This window comes from Scyliorhinus torazame, chromosome 16 (assembly GCF_047496885.1).
Source record: "Scyliorhinus torazame isolate Kashiwa2021f chromosome 16, sScyTor2.1, whole genome shotgun sequence".
In the NCBI taxonomy this organism is placed as follows: Eukaryota; Metazoa; Chordata; class Chondrichthyes; order Carcharhiniformes; family Scyliorhinidae; genus Scyliorhinus; species Scyliorhinus torazame.
In genome coordinates this window covers 61,065,004-61,080,411 of record NC_092722.1, presented here as the reverse complement: position 1 = coordinate 61,080,411, position 15,408 = coordinate 61,065,004, and the positions used below count along the sequence as shown (strand labels likewise).

At 52.2% G+C, this 15,408-nt stretch overlaps 1 protein-coding gene across 10 annotated transcripts in view; it reads left to right on the top strand.

Annotated features, from left to right (window-relative positions):
• tmem269 (transmembrane protein 269) overlaps positions 1 to 15,408 on the top strand; it is a 207,519-nt gene that overhangs the window by 184,905 nt on the left and 7,206 nt on the right. For 7 of the 10 annotated variants that reach the window (XM_072478572.1, XM_072478571.1, XM_072478578.1 and 4 more), the window contains 2 exons: positions 1,024 to 1,224; positions 9,871 to 10,372. In XM_072478572.1, coding sequence (XP_072334673.1) covers positions 1,024 to 1,224; positions 9,871 to 9,980 — 311 coding nt within the window. In that variant the 3' untranslated portion in view covers positions 9,981 to 10,372. Of the gene's footprint in view, positions 1 to 1,023; positions 1,225 to 9,870; positions 10,373 to 15,408 lie in introns of those variants that run through there. The other 3 variants (XR_011935440.1, XM_072478576.1, XM_072478574.1) reach the window with 3 other exon arrangements.

Sequence of the window (15,408 nt, the reverse complement as noted above, 5' to 3'; positions counted from 1 at the left end):
CAAATAGAGCCCATTCAATGACGAGAAGATTTATTTGTGCTTTGAACTCTAGTACAGTGTCATAAAATAATGCAATGCGGGTTAACCTTCCACTACATAGCGTACCCAACGACAATGGGGAAATATTGCATCATATTTAGGAGGGAAAGTTGTTACATAGCATCAACTGGTGCATTCTTCCAAGTGTATGATAGGAATAAAATAAGGCAAGTCCTGGGAGTGAATCACATGAGGCAAGTCCTGGGAGCAGTACAGTGGCACAGTGGTTAGCACTGCTGCCTCACAGATCCAATGACCCGGGTTCAATTCCGGCCTTGGGTGACTGTCTGAGTGGAGTTTGCACTTCCTCCCCGTGTCTGAGCGGGTTTCCTCCGGGTGCTCCGGTTTCCTCCCACAGTCCAAAGATGTGCAGGTTAGGTGGATTGGCCATGCTAAATTGCCCCTTAGTGTCCAAAGATTAGGTTAGGTTACGGGGATGGGTGGAGGCGTGGGATTAAGTAGGGTGCTCTTTCCAAGGGCCGATGCAGACTTGATGGGCCAAATGGCCTCCTTCTGCACTTTAAATTCTATGATTCTGTGGTTTAGTAGCAAAAGATTAATGGTTTATTGTTACTACATTTATGGAGTTTCTTAACCTCCTACACCCTGCAAGGCATATTACAAAAAAGCTGCAGCAAACACGGGAAAAGTGGGCCCAAAGGTCCATGATCATAAAATAAATGGGGCAGTGTTGTTGAATGTTGGATACCGTTCAGTGGGCCTTAATAGAGTCTGAGTAGTCTTAAGTAGGTTAACTGTATGTCTTTATTCACTACAAGAATTATGTACATGTATACAACAAAGGGTTCTGTGCACACTGCTCTGTCCAACACTACACTGGCTCCCTAGGTGTGGGTCATGTGTTCTGTTGCATCACTGTGTGGTGTGCTGTGCTCAGTCCCACATTAACCCTATATGTGCCAGACCCTTATCCTACAAAAGGGAGTCTTTACATTAAAATATGAATATTTGGTACCGTTTCAGGAATCCCATTTGTTTATCGTGGCCTTCCATGTCTTTATGCTTCAGCCATCCTGGCCTGCACGTCTCTATTGACTGGAGGCAATCGCTTTCTCCTGTATATTGCTGCAGTGGTGATGATTCTCTTCATGACTGACCAGGGCAACTATCCCCATGACAAGGTCCTGGAGTCCCAGATCTGGAAAAAAGTAGTTTACATTGGAGGTGGGTAGAACTATCAAGACACAATGAGGTTATGTACATGCTGAGGGTATGTATTTTTAGTTCATTCCAGATTGATGAGCTTTTCATTGATTCTAGCAAAAATGCTCATCATTTTGAAATATGACTAGGTTCTATTTATTATTCATACAGAAATTTTATTTTCATTGTCTTATACCTTACATGCTGGAATGAGATTAAACAGTTTAAATTGTTCCCTTTGTGGACCAAAGAAGTTGATCGGCATTGTAATAAGACGCATGTGAATGACTAGCATGTTGAGCCATGAGAAAGTGTTTCTGTCAAACCTCAACTTGTAATGGCCCTTTGATGGTTTATGGGTACAGTTGCTCTGTCCCCTTCAAATGAATGATACGTTGGATTACAGATCAAACTGAGATTTTTTAATTACTGAGTTCAATTGTTAAGTAAACACAGACACAAAAGACCTTTCACAGATTAATTATTGTTAAATCATGGACTATTGAGGCTAGAATGTATTTGCCAGTTTCATCTGGTTCTAAAGAAAAGTAACTGACATTTAACGTTAACCCAGTTTCTTTCTCCTACAGTGCTGCCAGACCTGATGAGTATTTCCAGAATTTTCTGTTTTTTATACATATATGCATACCTTGAATGCTGAGTTCAATATTCATTATCTAATTTTTAGTATCACCTTAATAGGAACCATATTTCATAACAGGATACATCTTTCTCTATAGGCCAGGGTAAAAGATTACAAGCATTATAACAGCATCAAAAATAACAGATAGCCTCTAGTGTTCAGATAACCTCATAGATCAAGGGCGGGATTCTCCGCTTGCCGACACCCAAATCGCAAAACGTGGTGGCCGAAGGATAGGTTCTGATGCCAAAATTGTGGCGGTCGCCGATTTGATGCCAAATCAAGATTCTCCATCACCTCAACAGCAGCGTCAGTGCGTACCGGAACGCACGTACAGTAAACACCGTTTGCAAATCATTCGCGGGTCTGACCCGGTATTCTCCCAGCCTCCACGATTCTCCTCCTCCGATGGGCCGAGTTCCCAACGGGGGGAACAGGCTAAGCCGTCGGGTTGACCCCCGACGGGACTGAGGCGGTGCCCAGGCACGAACCACCATTACTGCTGCAGCCATCTTGCTGTGCACCCACTGACCACCCACCTTGTAGAGTGATACCAGACGAATGGGTGCTGCCCCCGCTTCCCACCCTGCACCACATCGCTTCCCCACCCAGCCACCACCTGCCAGCGACCCAACAAGGCCAACACCCTCAGGGGCGGGGACAGTGCCAGCCGATGGTACCCCTGGTATCAGGGATGGGCACCAGATCCAGAGGTCCCCACGGTGCCAGACTGTGCTTGGTGTTAGCAAGGAATCGACCAAACCACTTGTGACATGTCCAAACCAGGATCTTTATCAAATCCAACGTGGTAAGATAATGATCTGATACAGAGCAAGTTATCATGGAGTTTCTTTGTACTCCCCTGGAACTACCCCTATGCCTGACTGTCCTTATGTACGTCTTATAACCATCTGCAGATCACCGGATGTGCCCGCACTTATATCTGAGTGCCTTGTCACATGACCACTGTCTTGTGACCGTATGGTGGATCTGTACCGCCGCCTGCTGGTTGGAGATTGCACCACCAGCTAGCTACAATATTGCTTACAGGCATATCACCACAAGGGTTTGTGGTTGGGGGGGGGGGGGGGGGGGGGAGACCATGTAGCCTGTTGGACCTGCTAGTTTCCGCAGCACTGGGTGATGCCCTGCAGCTGTACGAGCGGGCGTTGCTTGAGGCAGAAGCATCAGCACCAGCTGGAGGGTCGGCCGCCCAACAGGCCGAGGAGGAGAAGATGCCAAGGATGCGCCCCATAAGGCCTCTTGTGTATTTGTACCGCCTGTCATTCGTGAACCAGCCGGCCGGGCATGCCGTCAGACACTCCGGCTGAGCAGCGGAACAGTGTGACACTGATGTACCATCAATGATCACAAGACAAGAACGGTGAAACAGTTGAGGCTTTATTGCACAAAATGTTGAGCCTCCTGCAGCTGGAACCAGAATCGGAGCAGCGCAGGAGAGCAAACACTTTTATACGGCGCCTGCTTTGGGGGGCGGGGGGGCAGCAGGCTGGGATTACTGTGGTACCTGTAATACAGTAGCAGTATGTAATACGCGTAATGTGTTACCAGTGGTGTTTACCACATTCTCCCCCTGTTTAAAAAGAGTCCGGCGGGGGTGAAGAACAACATTACAGATTTAGTCTGTCGGGAGCTTTGGCCCTCCGCTGCGATCGCCTAAGCCCCGGTGGTGGTGTGGGCGCCGAACTGGTCACCTGTGACTCCGGGAGCATGTTGTCCTCTCCATCGTCACCCCGTAGTGGATCCAGTGAGGGGACGGATACTGCTGAGGTGGGGGCTGCGGTGAGGTTCGCTGGCGGGAGGGTGGGCGGCGCAGGGTGAGGGAGGCAACCAGAGGGGGGAGAAGCGGTACCAGGTCGTGGATTGTGGGTGGGGACCCAGCGGGTGCCAGGTCCCTGACGGAGACTGTCCTGTCACTCATCGGGGTGTGCCACATGGGCGTACTGTGGATTCGCATGGAGGAGGTGGACTTCCTCAACCAAGGGATCCGATTTATGGCTCGTCACATGCTTCCGGAGGAGGACGGGCCCAGAAACCGTCAGCCATATTGGGAGTGAGACCCCGGAGGTGGAATTCCTAGGGAAAGCAAACACACATTTGTGAGGGGTCTCCTTAGTAGCGGTGCACAGGAGCGACCGGAAGGAGTGGAGCACGTCGGGGAGGACCTCCTGCCAGCGGGAGACCGGGAGATTCCTAGACCGAAGGGACAGTGTGGTAAACACCACTAGTGATATATTGTATGTATCACGGCACTGTCCGTATATTACAGGTAGATCTCTGCCTGCCGGCTCCGCTCAGCAGGCAGCATATAAAAGTGTATGCTCTCCTGCGCTGCTTCCATTTTCCATTCTGGTTCCAGCTGCGGGAGGCACAACATCTTGTGCAATAAAGCCTCGATTGTTTCACCATTCTCGTCTCATGGTAATTAACAGTACATCAATTTATTGCACAAGATTTTAAAAGATGGATCTCCTAATCAAGCCTGATCGCCTGCAGCTGAGACCTCACGCAGCCAACGCCAGGCCTACCTTCGACCACTGGCTAGCCTACTTCGAAGGCTACCTCAGAGCAGCCACTGGAGAACCCTCGGACCCACAGAAGCTCCAAGTCCTCTACTCACAGGTGAGCCCTGAAATTTTTCCCCTCATTCGGGATGCGCCCACCTATACAGAAGCCATGACGCTCCTAAAGGGACATTACGTTAAACCGGTGAATCAAGTGTACGCCAGGCACCTACTGGCCATGTGACGGCAACTGCCCGGGGAGACTCTGGATGATTTCTTGCGAGCCCTACAGATCCTCGGTAGGAACTGTGACTGCCAGGCACTTTCGGCAGTCCAACACACCGAACTATTAATTAGAGATGTTTATGTCACAGGCATGAAGTCTTCGTACGTCCGCCAGCGACTATTGGAAGAGGGTACGCTCGATCTTGCGGAGACTAGGCAGCTTGCTAATTCACTAGACGTGGCCTCCCGTAACCTGGAGTCCTACACCCCCGACCGCGCGGCACCATCGTGGGCCCCACCAGCTGCCGATTCAAGCTCACCACAAGCCTGCGCCGCGCGGCAGCCAGCCAACTCTGGGGGGGCCCCAAGTGTTACTTTTGTGGACAAAGCAAACACCCAAGGCAGCGTTTCCCGGCATGGAGCGTTACTTGCAACGGGTGTGGGAAGAAAGGACACCTCGTTTCTGTTTGCCAGACCCGGTCGGTCGCCGCTGTTTCCAGGCCCAGCATTTCTACACACCCCCCCCCCCCCCCCCCCCCCCCCCCCACGTGCGACCCAGGGGCGATCCAGATTACGGGAGGCCACTTCTAGGGAGCAAGCTGCACAGTCTCTGCAAGATCGAGCGTACCCTCTTCCAATAGTCGCTGGCGAACGTAAGTAGACTTAATGCCCGTGACATAAGCATCTCTGACTAATAGTTCGGTGTGTTGGACTGCCGAAACTACCTGGCAGTTACAGTTCCTACCAAGTATCCGTAGAGCCCGCAGAAAATCATCCTGAGACTCCCCCGGGAGTTGTCGTCTCGTGGCCAGGAGGTGCCTGGCGTACACTTGATTCACTGACTTGATGTATTGTCCCTTTAGTAGCGCCATTGCTTCTGTGTAGGTGGGCGTGTCCCGGATGAGGGGGAAAAACTTGTGGGCTCACCCGTGAGTAGAGGATCTGGAGCTTCTCCGGGTCTGAGAGTTCTTCAGCGGCTGCTCTGGGGTATCCTTCGAAGCAGGCTAGCCAGTGCTCGAAGGTGGCAGTGGCTTCGGCTGCGTGAGGGTTCAGCTCCAGGCGATCAGGCTTGATTAAAACGTTCATCTCGTAAAATCTTGTGCAATAAATTAATATACCATCAATGACCATGAGACGAGAACGGTGAAACAATTGAGGCTTTATTGCACAAGATGTTGAGCCTCCTGCAGCTGGAACTAGAATGGGAGCAGCGCAGGAGAGCATACACTTTTATAGGGCGCCTGCTGGGAGGAGCCAGCAGGCTGGGATTACTGTGGTACCTGTAATACAGTGGCAGTACCGTAATACGCGTACTGTGTTACCAGTGGTGTTTACCACAGACACATCTGCCAGATGATGGCACACCTGGCACCGCGAGGGTATGGGGTAGGACACCCGCTCCCGGTGACCGTCAAGGTGACGGTTGCCCTGAACTTCTATGCGAAAGGGTCCTTCCAATCACCAAGTGGGGATCTCGCAGACCTTGGCGCATAGGTGCATCCGTGCCATCACAGAGGCCCTATCTGCCCAGGTGCCTCAATACATCTAGTTCCATGTAGACCGAGCCCACCAGGATGCCCGGACAGCAGGGTTTGCTGCCATCGCCGGGATGCCCCGGCTCAGGGGGCGATAGACGGGAAGCATGTCGCCCTACGCACACCTGCAGATAACAGGCCGCTCGAGGTGGGGTACCACTCGATAAACATCCAGCTGGTCCGTGGCCATCAGCTGCGTATCGTGCACCTCTGCGCCCAATACCCGGACTCCTTCATCCTGGCACACTCGGTGATTCCTGACATGTTCGAGGGCCCGCCCGGCTAAGGTATTAGCCCCTTGGTGACGGGTTACCCGCTGTGGCTGATGGCGCCTATCCGGAGGCCACAGACTGACGCGGAGACCCGTTACAATGACGCCCATACATGACCAGGAGTGTGATCGAGCGGTGCTTCAGCCTCCTGAAGATGCGCTTCAGATGCCTGGACCGTTCTGGAGGTACCCTCTAATACGAGGCTGAGGGGGTCGCCTGCATCATGGTGGCCTGTTGCATCCTCCACAACATGAGAAAGGGCAGGCCTCGTCTGACGAGGAGGATGCGGGGGAGAGGAACAATGAGCAGTACATGGGGCACGGGAGGCCGTACATCATCGCCGGGGCACGGGACGCTCTGATTGCCTCCAGGTTCACCGACTAGGAGGGAAGGGGTGCTGCTGGCCAGGGGCACGGACACCACTTCCCATATCACCAAACCACCCGCTTGCACACCCGTCCTTGATACATATCTGCAGCGCTGCGAGCTGGGTGCCCTGGGTTGGTAGTGACAGTGGGTCTGGTCGATAGGATGGAGGATGATGCCAACCCGCTCCGCAATGAACTCTGGTGCTCCACATCGTATGACAGCGTCTGACCCATGCCCACAGTAGCACGTCCCACCTGGGTGATCCCTGCATGTGAGCTGGCCATCCATCACACGGTCCCGTCGAATCCCTGGGCTGGGGGTGATGGGGACGGTCGGGGCACTGTGCGGGGGGAGAGCATGGTCCTCCCACAGGGCCTGTATTGGTCTTCCCTACCACCCACCTCCCTGGCCAGCCTGGACCAGCCCAGCCCCACACTCATCAGACAAAGCACCGAGGCAGGATTTAACAGTCTGTGCCCTAACCCCTATGACTGAGTTGTGCCCTGCACCCGTGCCAACATAACTGGTGTCTAACTTTCTGGTCTTACGAGCCCTAGGTAGTTCCCCAGATGGTACAGCAGGCGTGGAGGCAGCCCGCTGTGACTCCTGCCCTGCGACAAGAGTCCCCGTTGGCGCGTGTCTCCTGGGGCGACCCGGCCTAGATGGGCCCGGCCGCTGCTCAGGTGTCCCGGGTGGTGTGGTGCAACCCTGTTCTGCCTGCTGTGCACCAGGGACAGCTGGGGGGAGTCCGATGTGCTGCGGTGTTCCGGCACCTCGCCTGAGGGAGTCAACGGCATGGGCCACATAACCTCCTCCTCCCTCGGGATGCACGTGCGAACGGAGCCATCCCCTGAGGCCCCCCCACGCCACATGGCGCTGCCAGTCCTGGAGGCCCGCTCTGGTCTCGGCGAGGGTCTGCACGCTCACGGCCATGGAGCACAGGAAGTGGACCATCTCCGCCTGGGACTGCACCACATCGTGCTGAGACTGTGCCACCACCCTGTGGGTCTGTGCCACATCAGCCAGTGACTGGGCCACCTCCTTCTGGATTTGAGCCACCTCCCTCTGGGACTGGTCCACCCGCCCAATGTCCTTCGCAATGCTGGCGACATTCCCAGCCATGGCCTGCTATGACAGGGCCATGCTGAGGAGCGCTGCTGCAATGTCCAGGTGACTCAGGCACATGGCTGCCTGTGAGAGGACAGCCCTCTCCTGGGCCTCGACCACCGCCTGCACAGAATGCCCCAGGCATTGGACACACTGATCCATAGCCGAAACCGTCGCCCCCAATGCCTCCCCCATGGACGCCACCTGTGCGGTGTCGGCCTGGGTAGCACGCATGACCGGCACCATTCCCTGCTCCTGCACGCGGATGGACTCCTCCACCTGCGCCCGCAGATGCTGTATACCCGCCGTCAACCCCTCTTGTAGTCCCTGGGTCTCTGACTGCATCTGCACTGTGGCTGGGACTGGATGTTCCAGAAGCCAGCACCCGTCTGGATGGCAACTGGTTCCTCGGGCTGGCCTGCCCTCCGACCGTCCAGCCCCTCGGCTGCTCCACATGCGTCATGGGGATCCGCAACTAAGCAATGTCTCACTTCCTCGCCCGCTGCTGAACTCCACCTCGGCGACCTCCCTTTCCTCCAGGCCGCCGACCACGGTTAGTGACCTCTGCTCGGGCATGGTGAGGGGCCGCAGTTCTGGTGGTCTCTCTTCCCCCCCCCCCCCCCCCCCCGGTCTTCTCCCGCTCCCGGCGGTTGTGCCCGGCCTTCTCCTTTGTGTGTGTGTGGGGGGGGGCACAGAAACAGCACAACTGTTAGACACATGTAGCCCAGGGGTTGGGTAGATCAGGCATAGTCAAACTCGGGGGGGGGGTGTCCCCGCGGGCGGATGTCGGGAGGGTCGCGGAGCCATCCATCGCGGCGCTCCCGATCCCGCAAATCCACGTGCAACAACCACAGCAGCCGGCTTTTAATAATGCAGGCTGGCCGGGAACAGATTTTTAAAAATTTGGCCGCACTGTGCATGCATGCCCGATCATCGGTGCGCATGCGCAAAACTATGCACATGCGTACCGATGATCGGGCACGCATGCGCAGTGTGGCCGCATTTGTTTTTATATGGTCACGCCCTTTTTTTTTTTTTCAAGTTCGGGGGGCCAAAAGGACCCAAACCCATTTCCTCCATTTTTGTCAGCACCAAACAAGGTAAGAGAAAATGGTGCGTCGCACAGGTCGGCCGGCGTGGGTTGCGAAGGTCGGCCGGGTTGGGTCCCAAAGGTTGGCCGGTTGGTATAAATGGGGTAGATGGTGGCCTCAGTGGCCAGGGCACTGCATGCCAGTCTGGGCGACGTTGCCCATGGCATTAATCACCTGTGCCCAGGCACGGCGGACAGCGGTGCCTGGCGGCCTTCCTCCCGGGCTGCGGTACAGGGTTATCCACCTCTCCTCCACGGCGTCCATGAGGGTGTCCAGCTCTGCATCCCTGAACCATGGCGCTGCTCTCCTTCCAGCCATCTTGTTGGCTTGGACGGTGTGTGTAAGTGCGGCTGCGGCGTGTGAGCCTCGTGTGCCAATCACGGACCCGGGGAATCCGGCACTTTTTTGCATGGAATTGATTGTGTTCCATGTGGTGATGGTGCTAGCCCATTTAAAGTAGCTGAATCAGGGCAGCTGTTGTGCCGTTTGTTCTGATGTAAAACGCCACTGTTTCCACGCCGGTGTCGGCACTTCGTCTCAAAATTGGAGAATCCAGCCCTTAGTCTCAGAAACGGAGAATCCCGCCGCACAAGTTTGGGACTTAGCAACATGATGTAAACTTACAAAAATGGTTGCCCTGAAGCATGAGATTTAACATACTCAATACTTTAACAAAGTGCATATGTGCTACACTGTAAAATCATAAGAATTAACACACTATATGTAATCATTAAATTATAAAATAAAAATTGTTCCATTAACTAACCAAGAAAATTTAAATCTCAGCAATTTTTAAAAATTAATTTATCTTAAACAAGTACTTTATTTATTCTCAAATGTATTTAGAGGAATATAGAGGCTGTATTGAATATTTAAAATTATTTTTCTTCTGTTTTCTAGGTCTGATGGCATTGTTTTGCTGTCCACTACGGCTGGCCTGCATATACTATCTGATTTGGTGTTTCTCCTACACTCTCTTTCCATCTACCCTGTGGAGCTGCAAGTGTTAACTCCATGTTTCATGCTTTCCCTTCACAGGGACAGGCTTGGTGCTGCACCCAGAGCCCAGGAGTCGTTCTTGTCAAATGACAAAAAGGCAGCCTCATGAAAACTGTAGACGGATTTTCTTTTTGACCTAGCTAACCGGCTGATATGATCTCCATTTCTGTTAAATTTTTCTGAAAATTCTGGAGGTATTTTTTCTTTTTATTTTGCATTCCAAAACAGTTTAGTTCATTCGCAGATATTTGCTTTTGGATATAAATAGCCTCTTTCTCATACTTATCCTATTTCTCAAAAAACAGGCACAAAACATATTATTATTCTATTTCAGTTGAGTTCTGGAGAATGCGATCACCATATTGAAATTGCTCATTAAAAGTTCGAACACATTTTTAATATATTCAGAGAAGTATTAATGCATTCAGAATATTATTTTTTTCTAATTCTGAACTTTTCACTTTAATAAAGTGAAAAATGTATTCAGTCTTATTCTCCACAATACCTAATAATTAGAATAAGCCCAAGATATTCATTGGGGAATTATGTGACCAATAATAACTTAAGACAATGGAGCATTGGAGCACTAGTCCTTTAAATCATCTCATGTGATATAAAGTCATGCTTCTTTTCGTCAGCCTTTTTCGCCCCTGTCTTCATCGTTAACTTCAGATTCACTCTGCAACTCACTGCACAGTAACAGCTTAAAATTGTTTTCAGGTTTACTTTCAATGTTTTCTTTTCCTGTCTTTCAACCAGCAATGTAAGCAAAAAAGGACACCCACTGGCTAAATGCATTGTGCAAAATTCCATAGGCATTTTCCACTCTTTACAGCTGCTTGAATATGTCAGCAGCACCTGCATATTGGTCCACTAAACTGAAAGGACTATCTATCTTGGTACAAAGCATTGGACACATCGCTGCTCAGGCTACACTCGAGGTCTACTGAGGCATCCAGCCCCTGACAGAACCCAACAACAATTGAAATTGAGATAGCCTTCAAATATTGTCAGGCATAATAGAATTTGCCTTAAATGTTGTTTTGCTGTATTAAGGTGCATATTGCTGGTCCAGAGTCAGGGTATATAGGGCGCCATTCTCCGACTTTGTTGCGCACCAGGCAGCGAACAGTTTGCAATGCTACCGGCAAATCCCGTAGGCGAAATCGGGATTGTGGCGTGGCAAGAAACCAATTATCACCACTTAAGCCCTATTTCCATACAATTAACGGGAGCCACCCCATATCCAACAGCCTCCTATCATTCATCGGCCTCCCCAGGAAGTGGTCACGCTGGCGCCAATTAATACTCCCCTTGAAAAATGTGAACCTGGCAGAAGGGCTTCTATGGGGAGCTGAGGAGGTGAGTAGCCATTTTTGCTCACAGGCAAAGAACCCGGGGGAGCTGGGCTTGCCGCCCCAGTGCTCTGGGGGTGGGGGACCCTCAGCTGGGGATGAACGAAACCACGGTTGGAGGTGGGGGACCCTCCGCAGGGGTGGGCCGCAATGGGAGGACAATCGTGCATGGCACCACCATACAACACCTGGATCATGTGTATCTGTTCCAGGGCAACCCTTGTCCCTGCCCACCTGCCCCTTCGACCACCCATAACCCCCACCAACTGCCGAGGCCTCTATCCATACGGCTGTACGCTATTGCTAATAGGGAATTTGAATTTGTGGTTAAGTGAGTACTTCACACAACCCAAGTGGATTCTCGTGGGTGGCAGGCCATGTAGCATGTGGTACTCCTTGCTTAGAATCCCCAATCAGACCATGACGCCTGGACACTGTGCCTGAACACTGCGGGAGGCAACATCACACAAACAGCCGCCGATATCCAAACATCAGATTCTGTGTCACATCATTCCAGGGTGCTGGGTGTTTGTCGGCACCGTCAGCGGGTCACTGTCGAGGGCAGGTGGGTGATAACCCGCAGAGAGCTGAGCGCCAGTGCTCCTCAATCCATGCCATCGTTTGTTTCCTGGCGTGCTGAGTGCTTGCTCACACCTCTCACCCACACGTGGTGTGCCTGGGGGGAATGGGAAGATGCCTGGAAAGATGGGCCAAGGATTCAGAGTTCAGCCCGCATTATGGAAGAAAGTAACAGAGGCGTCATATTGGTTCTGCTCAAGGGTGTTTAATGTGTTATTCAATTCCCCACTCTCCCAATGATGCCACCCCTTCCCCCAGTGATCCTCGATGTGCTTGATCCTCCTAGCCCTACCGCTACGTCTAGGTGTCTCCCCAGGATGCACAGGAGGCAGCCAGCTGCTTGCCTCGTCCCATGGCCTTCAAATGCCCCTGGCGGGCGTCCTGTGGGGGCTCTGGCCCCGGAGGGCCCCGGCGCACTTGTCGGCGGCACGTGCACAGCCGTGCCGCCCTGTCCCGTGTGCTGGCTGAGATGCGGCCTCACCAGAGGGGTGGAACTCGGGGAGCTGGTCGCCATTCCATGGGATGGGTCCAGGTTGGCACCCAGTGCCCCCTCCACCCGGTCGGTGCCCACAGGACTCAGGGTTTCACCTTGGGACAGAGGGGGGCAGCTGATTCGAGCCCCGGCTGCCCCTGCATTATCTGGCTCTGCCAGCCCTGGTGACTTCCCGATGTCTGCACCATAGTATTGACGTCCTCGGCGATGCTCTTCAGTATTTGAGCCATGCTCTGAAGCGCCTCGGCAATGCCCATCTGCGACTGAGACAAGCTCCGCAGCACTTCGGCCATTCCCATCTGAGAGCGGGACATGTCACACAGCACCTGATACTGGGTAATATCCCCCAGCAAGTTGGACTTTCTGCCGAGAACCTCAGCCTTGGCCATCACCAACTGCGCGGCACCTTCACTAATGATGCCGACATCATGAACCAGACTCCACTGCGGTTGCCACCCTAGCAGTGTTGGCTTCTGTGCCACGCATTGCTGGCGACATCTCCAGCGCCCGTAACCTATGGGAGGCATGCAATCAGCTAAGGACCTGCTGGAGAGTCGCTGACATCTCCCTCTGAATATCCTGACCACACCCTAACGCCTCCATCAGCTCTGGGTAACCCTATCCAGAGACTCAGAATCAGGCTGAGACCCAGCTGGGTTGAGGGATCCAGCACACCTACTGTCTCGCCTGGGGATTCCTGCCTCCACCTGAAGTACATCAGCAGCTGTGTGGTGTTCAACAGATTGTGCCCCAGAAGCCTGACCACTAACGTTTCCCACCGAGGTTGCGCCTCGACCGTGTCTTCCTCAGAGCTCCCCTCCGAGGTGATCTCCTGGGAGGCTGGAGAGGGGGCCACCGGGATGGGCCGACGCCGTTGGCTGGAGGACCTGCGGGAGAATAACGTGGTCAGTGGGAGTGATGGGTCCGTCAGTAAGGCAATAGCAACTCACATTTAACAGGTCTTCCAGGTGGATGACCGCCCTGTCCTTGGCCACCCCAGTCACCTCCATGGCCCGCTCCTCGAAGGAGATGAGGATTCTTAAGTCCGGCATGCCTCTGCCAGTCTGGGCCCACTCCCATCGGTTGTGGGAGAGCTTTTCCTGAGGAGACACGGAGGGCGTCATTAGCCACACGCGTAGTTCACCGTGGTGGGGAGGGCAGGGAACGTTGAAGAGAGAGGGCGGGGTGAAGGGTGGGTTGAGGGTCGCATGGAGATTTGGGGGGATGATGCTCGCATGGGGGAGGAAAGGTCCCGGGGGGACAGTGGGGGGGTGTTAGTGTTTGCTCACTCGTGCTGCCTTGTGTAGGTAATTTACCTGTTTTCGGCACTGGAGGCTAGTCCTCCTGGTCACACACCCGGAGCTTACAGCCACTGCCAAATCATCCCAGGCAGCACTGGCTGCCCTGTGGCTCACCCTTGGGGGGACAGGACATGTCCCCTGGCCACCATTACATCCCCAGGTCCGCATCGCCGAATCTTGGGGCCAGGCTCCTCGGTGCCATTGTTGCGAGCTAACTGGGATTGGTTGCTGCTTAAGTGCCGCTTGCCCTTCTTAGCTGGCGAGCTTTCATTTGCTGCGAGAAGCACATGGGACCTTATTAAGTGGACCAATTAACGTTGAATAGCATTGCCAGCCTCGCTGGGCTGAGTGCCGGGAAGCTCGCAGCAGTTCCCGCTTGCTAGCACGCTTAGAAATCTTTCCGGAGAATTGTGACCATAACCTCGGGAGCTTCCACATTCTAGTTTAGTAAAGGTCATGCTACTCTTAACCTCCTTCAGACCGTAGATTTCCTTATAACTCATCTCTCGGCGATTCTTCACTATTTTCTGATTTAGTCATCAAACAATATGCCTCTCCCAGTCAAGTCAGCTACAGCCTGGGCTGACTTATGGTTTGCGTTAATGTTGAACTGCATTGGCCCGTGGAATAACAGTATCAAGGTCTTTGTTTTCCTGCCAACGATTCTTAACTGCCTAGTTAAGTAAATAATGAAATTGACTGTCCTGCATGATGTACATTCCCTGCCATAGTCTTTTCTTTTTCACAGCCGCATTCTTCAATTGAACCAAAGGATAGGGACCCCAGGCCAGTGATACACTCCTACAAATCCCTGGATCAATTTAATGCAAGAGTTCTACATTTTGTACATCGGCAGTACACGCCACATAAAGCAGTTTGTTTCTCACACCCTTTGGAAGTTTTAACCCAAGTCATCTTTTAGTAATTGTACTAAGTGAGGCTTAGTACGCTGTATTTGCCAGACCACAGATAAGCCTCTGATTTCCTTCCATGATCAGTTGTTTATACCGGGCCATGAGTAAAGAATTGTATGCTATGCCTGGCACACTTTGAGCTGTTTCTTCTATGCTACATTTGGTGCAGAGAAATTTTAGGAATTCTCTTTTTGGAGTGAGGTACTCCAAACTTCGTGAAAAGGAATCTAAGAGAATAGCATAATGCCAGGTTTACTGAATGGAACTTTGTCCCAATTGATGATGTGCCAAATGCACACTTTTGCTACCTCAAATTTAAAAATCTCAGATCAGTGTGCTGTTTGAAGTGCTGGAAATGATCCAGACTGGAACTACCGCTATTGCTTGTGCCTTTGAATCTTTGGTTTCTCGATCAGACCAACCTCTTAGAAATACTTATATTGGTGGCTACTTACCTGGTGCAGAAGTTCCTGAAATACTTAATAAAAATACTTCAAAGCCACTCGTGCAACCATGTGCCAAGGCAAATCAGGACTTTTTCTTTCACACCGCAATGGCAAAGAGATCCTCCTATTATAGTATCAAAGCTTCAAATCAGTGCACTGATACCTAAAATAAAACAACAGCAAAAGAGAGATCAGAAGAAACCTGTTCATGCCCTTTCATTGATCTCCATAACGAACTGCTGATTTTCTTCCAACTTCTCTGAAGTTCCAAAGTGCAACCAGTGATTATGTTTGAATGATATCCATTTAAATTATTCTTTGGGCGAAATCTTCCACCTCTTGACACTGCAA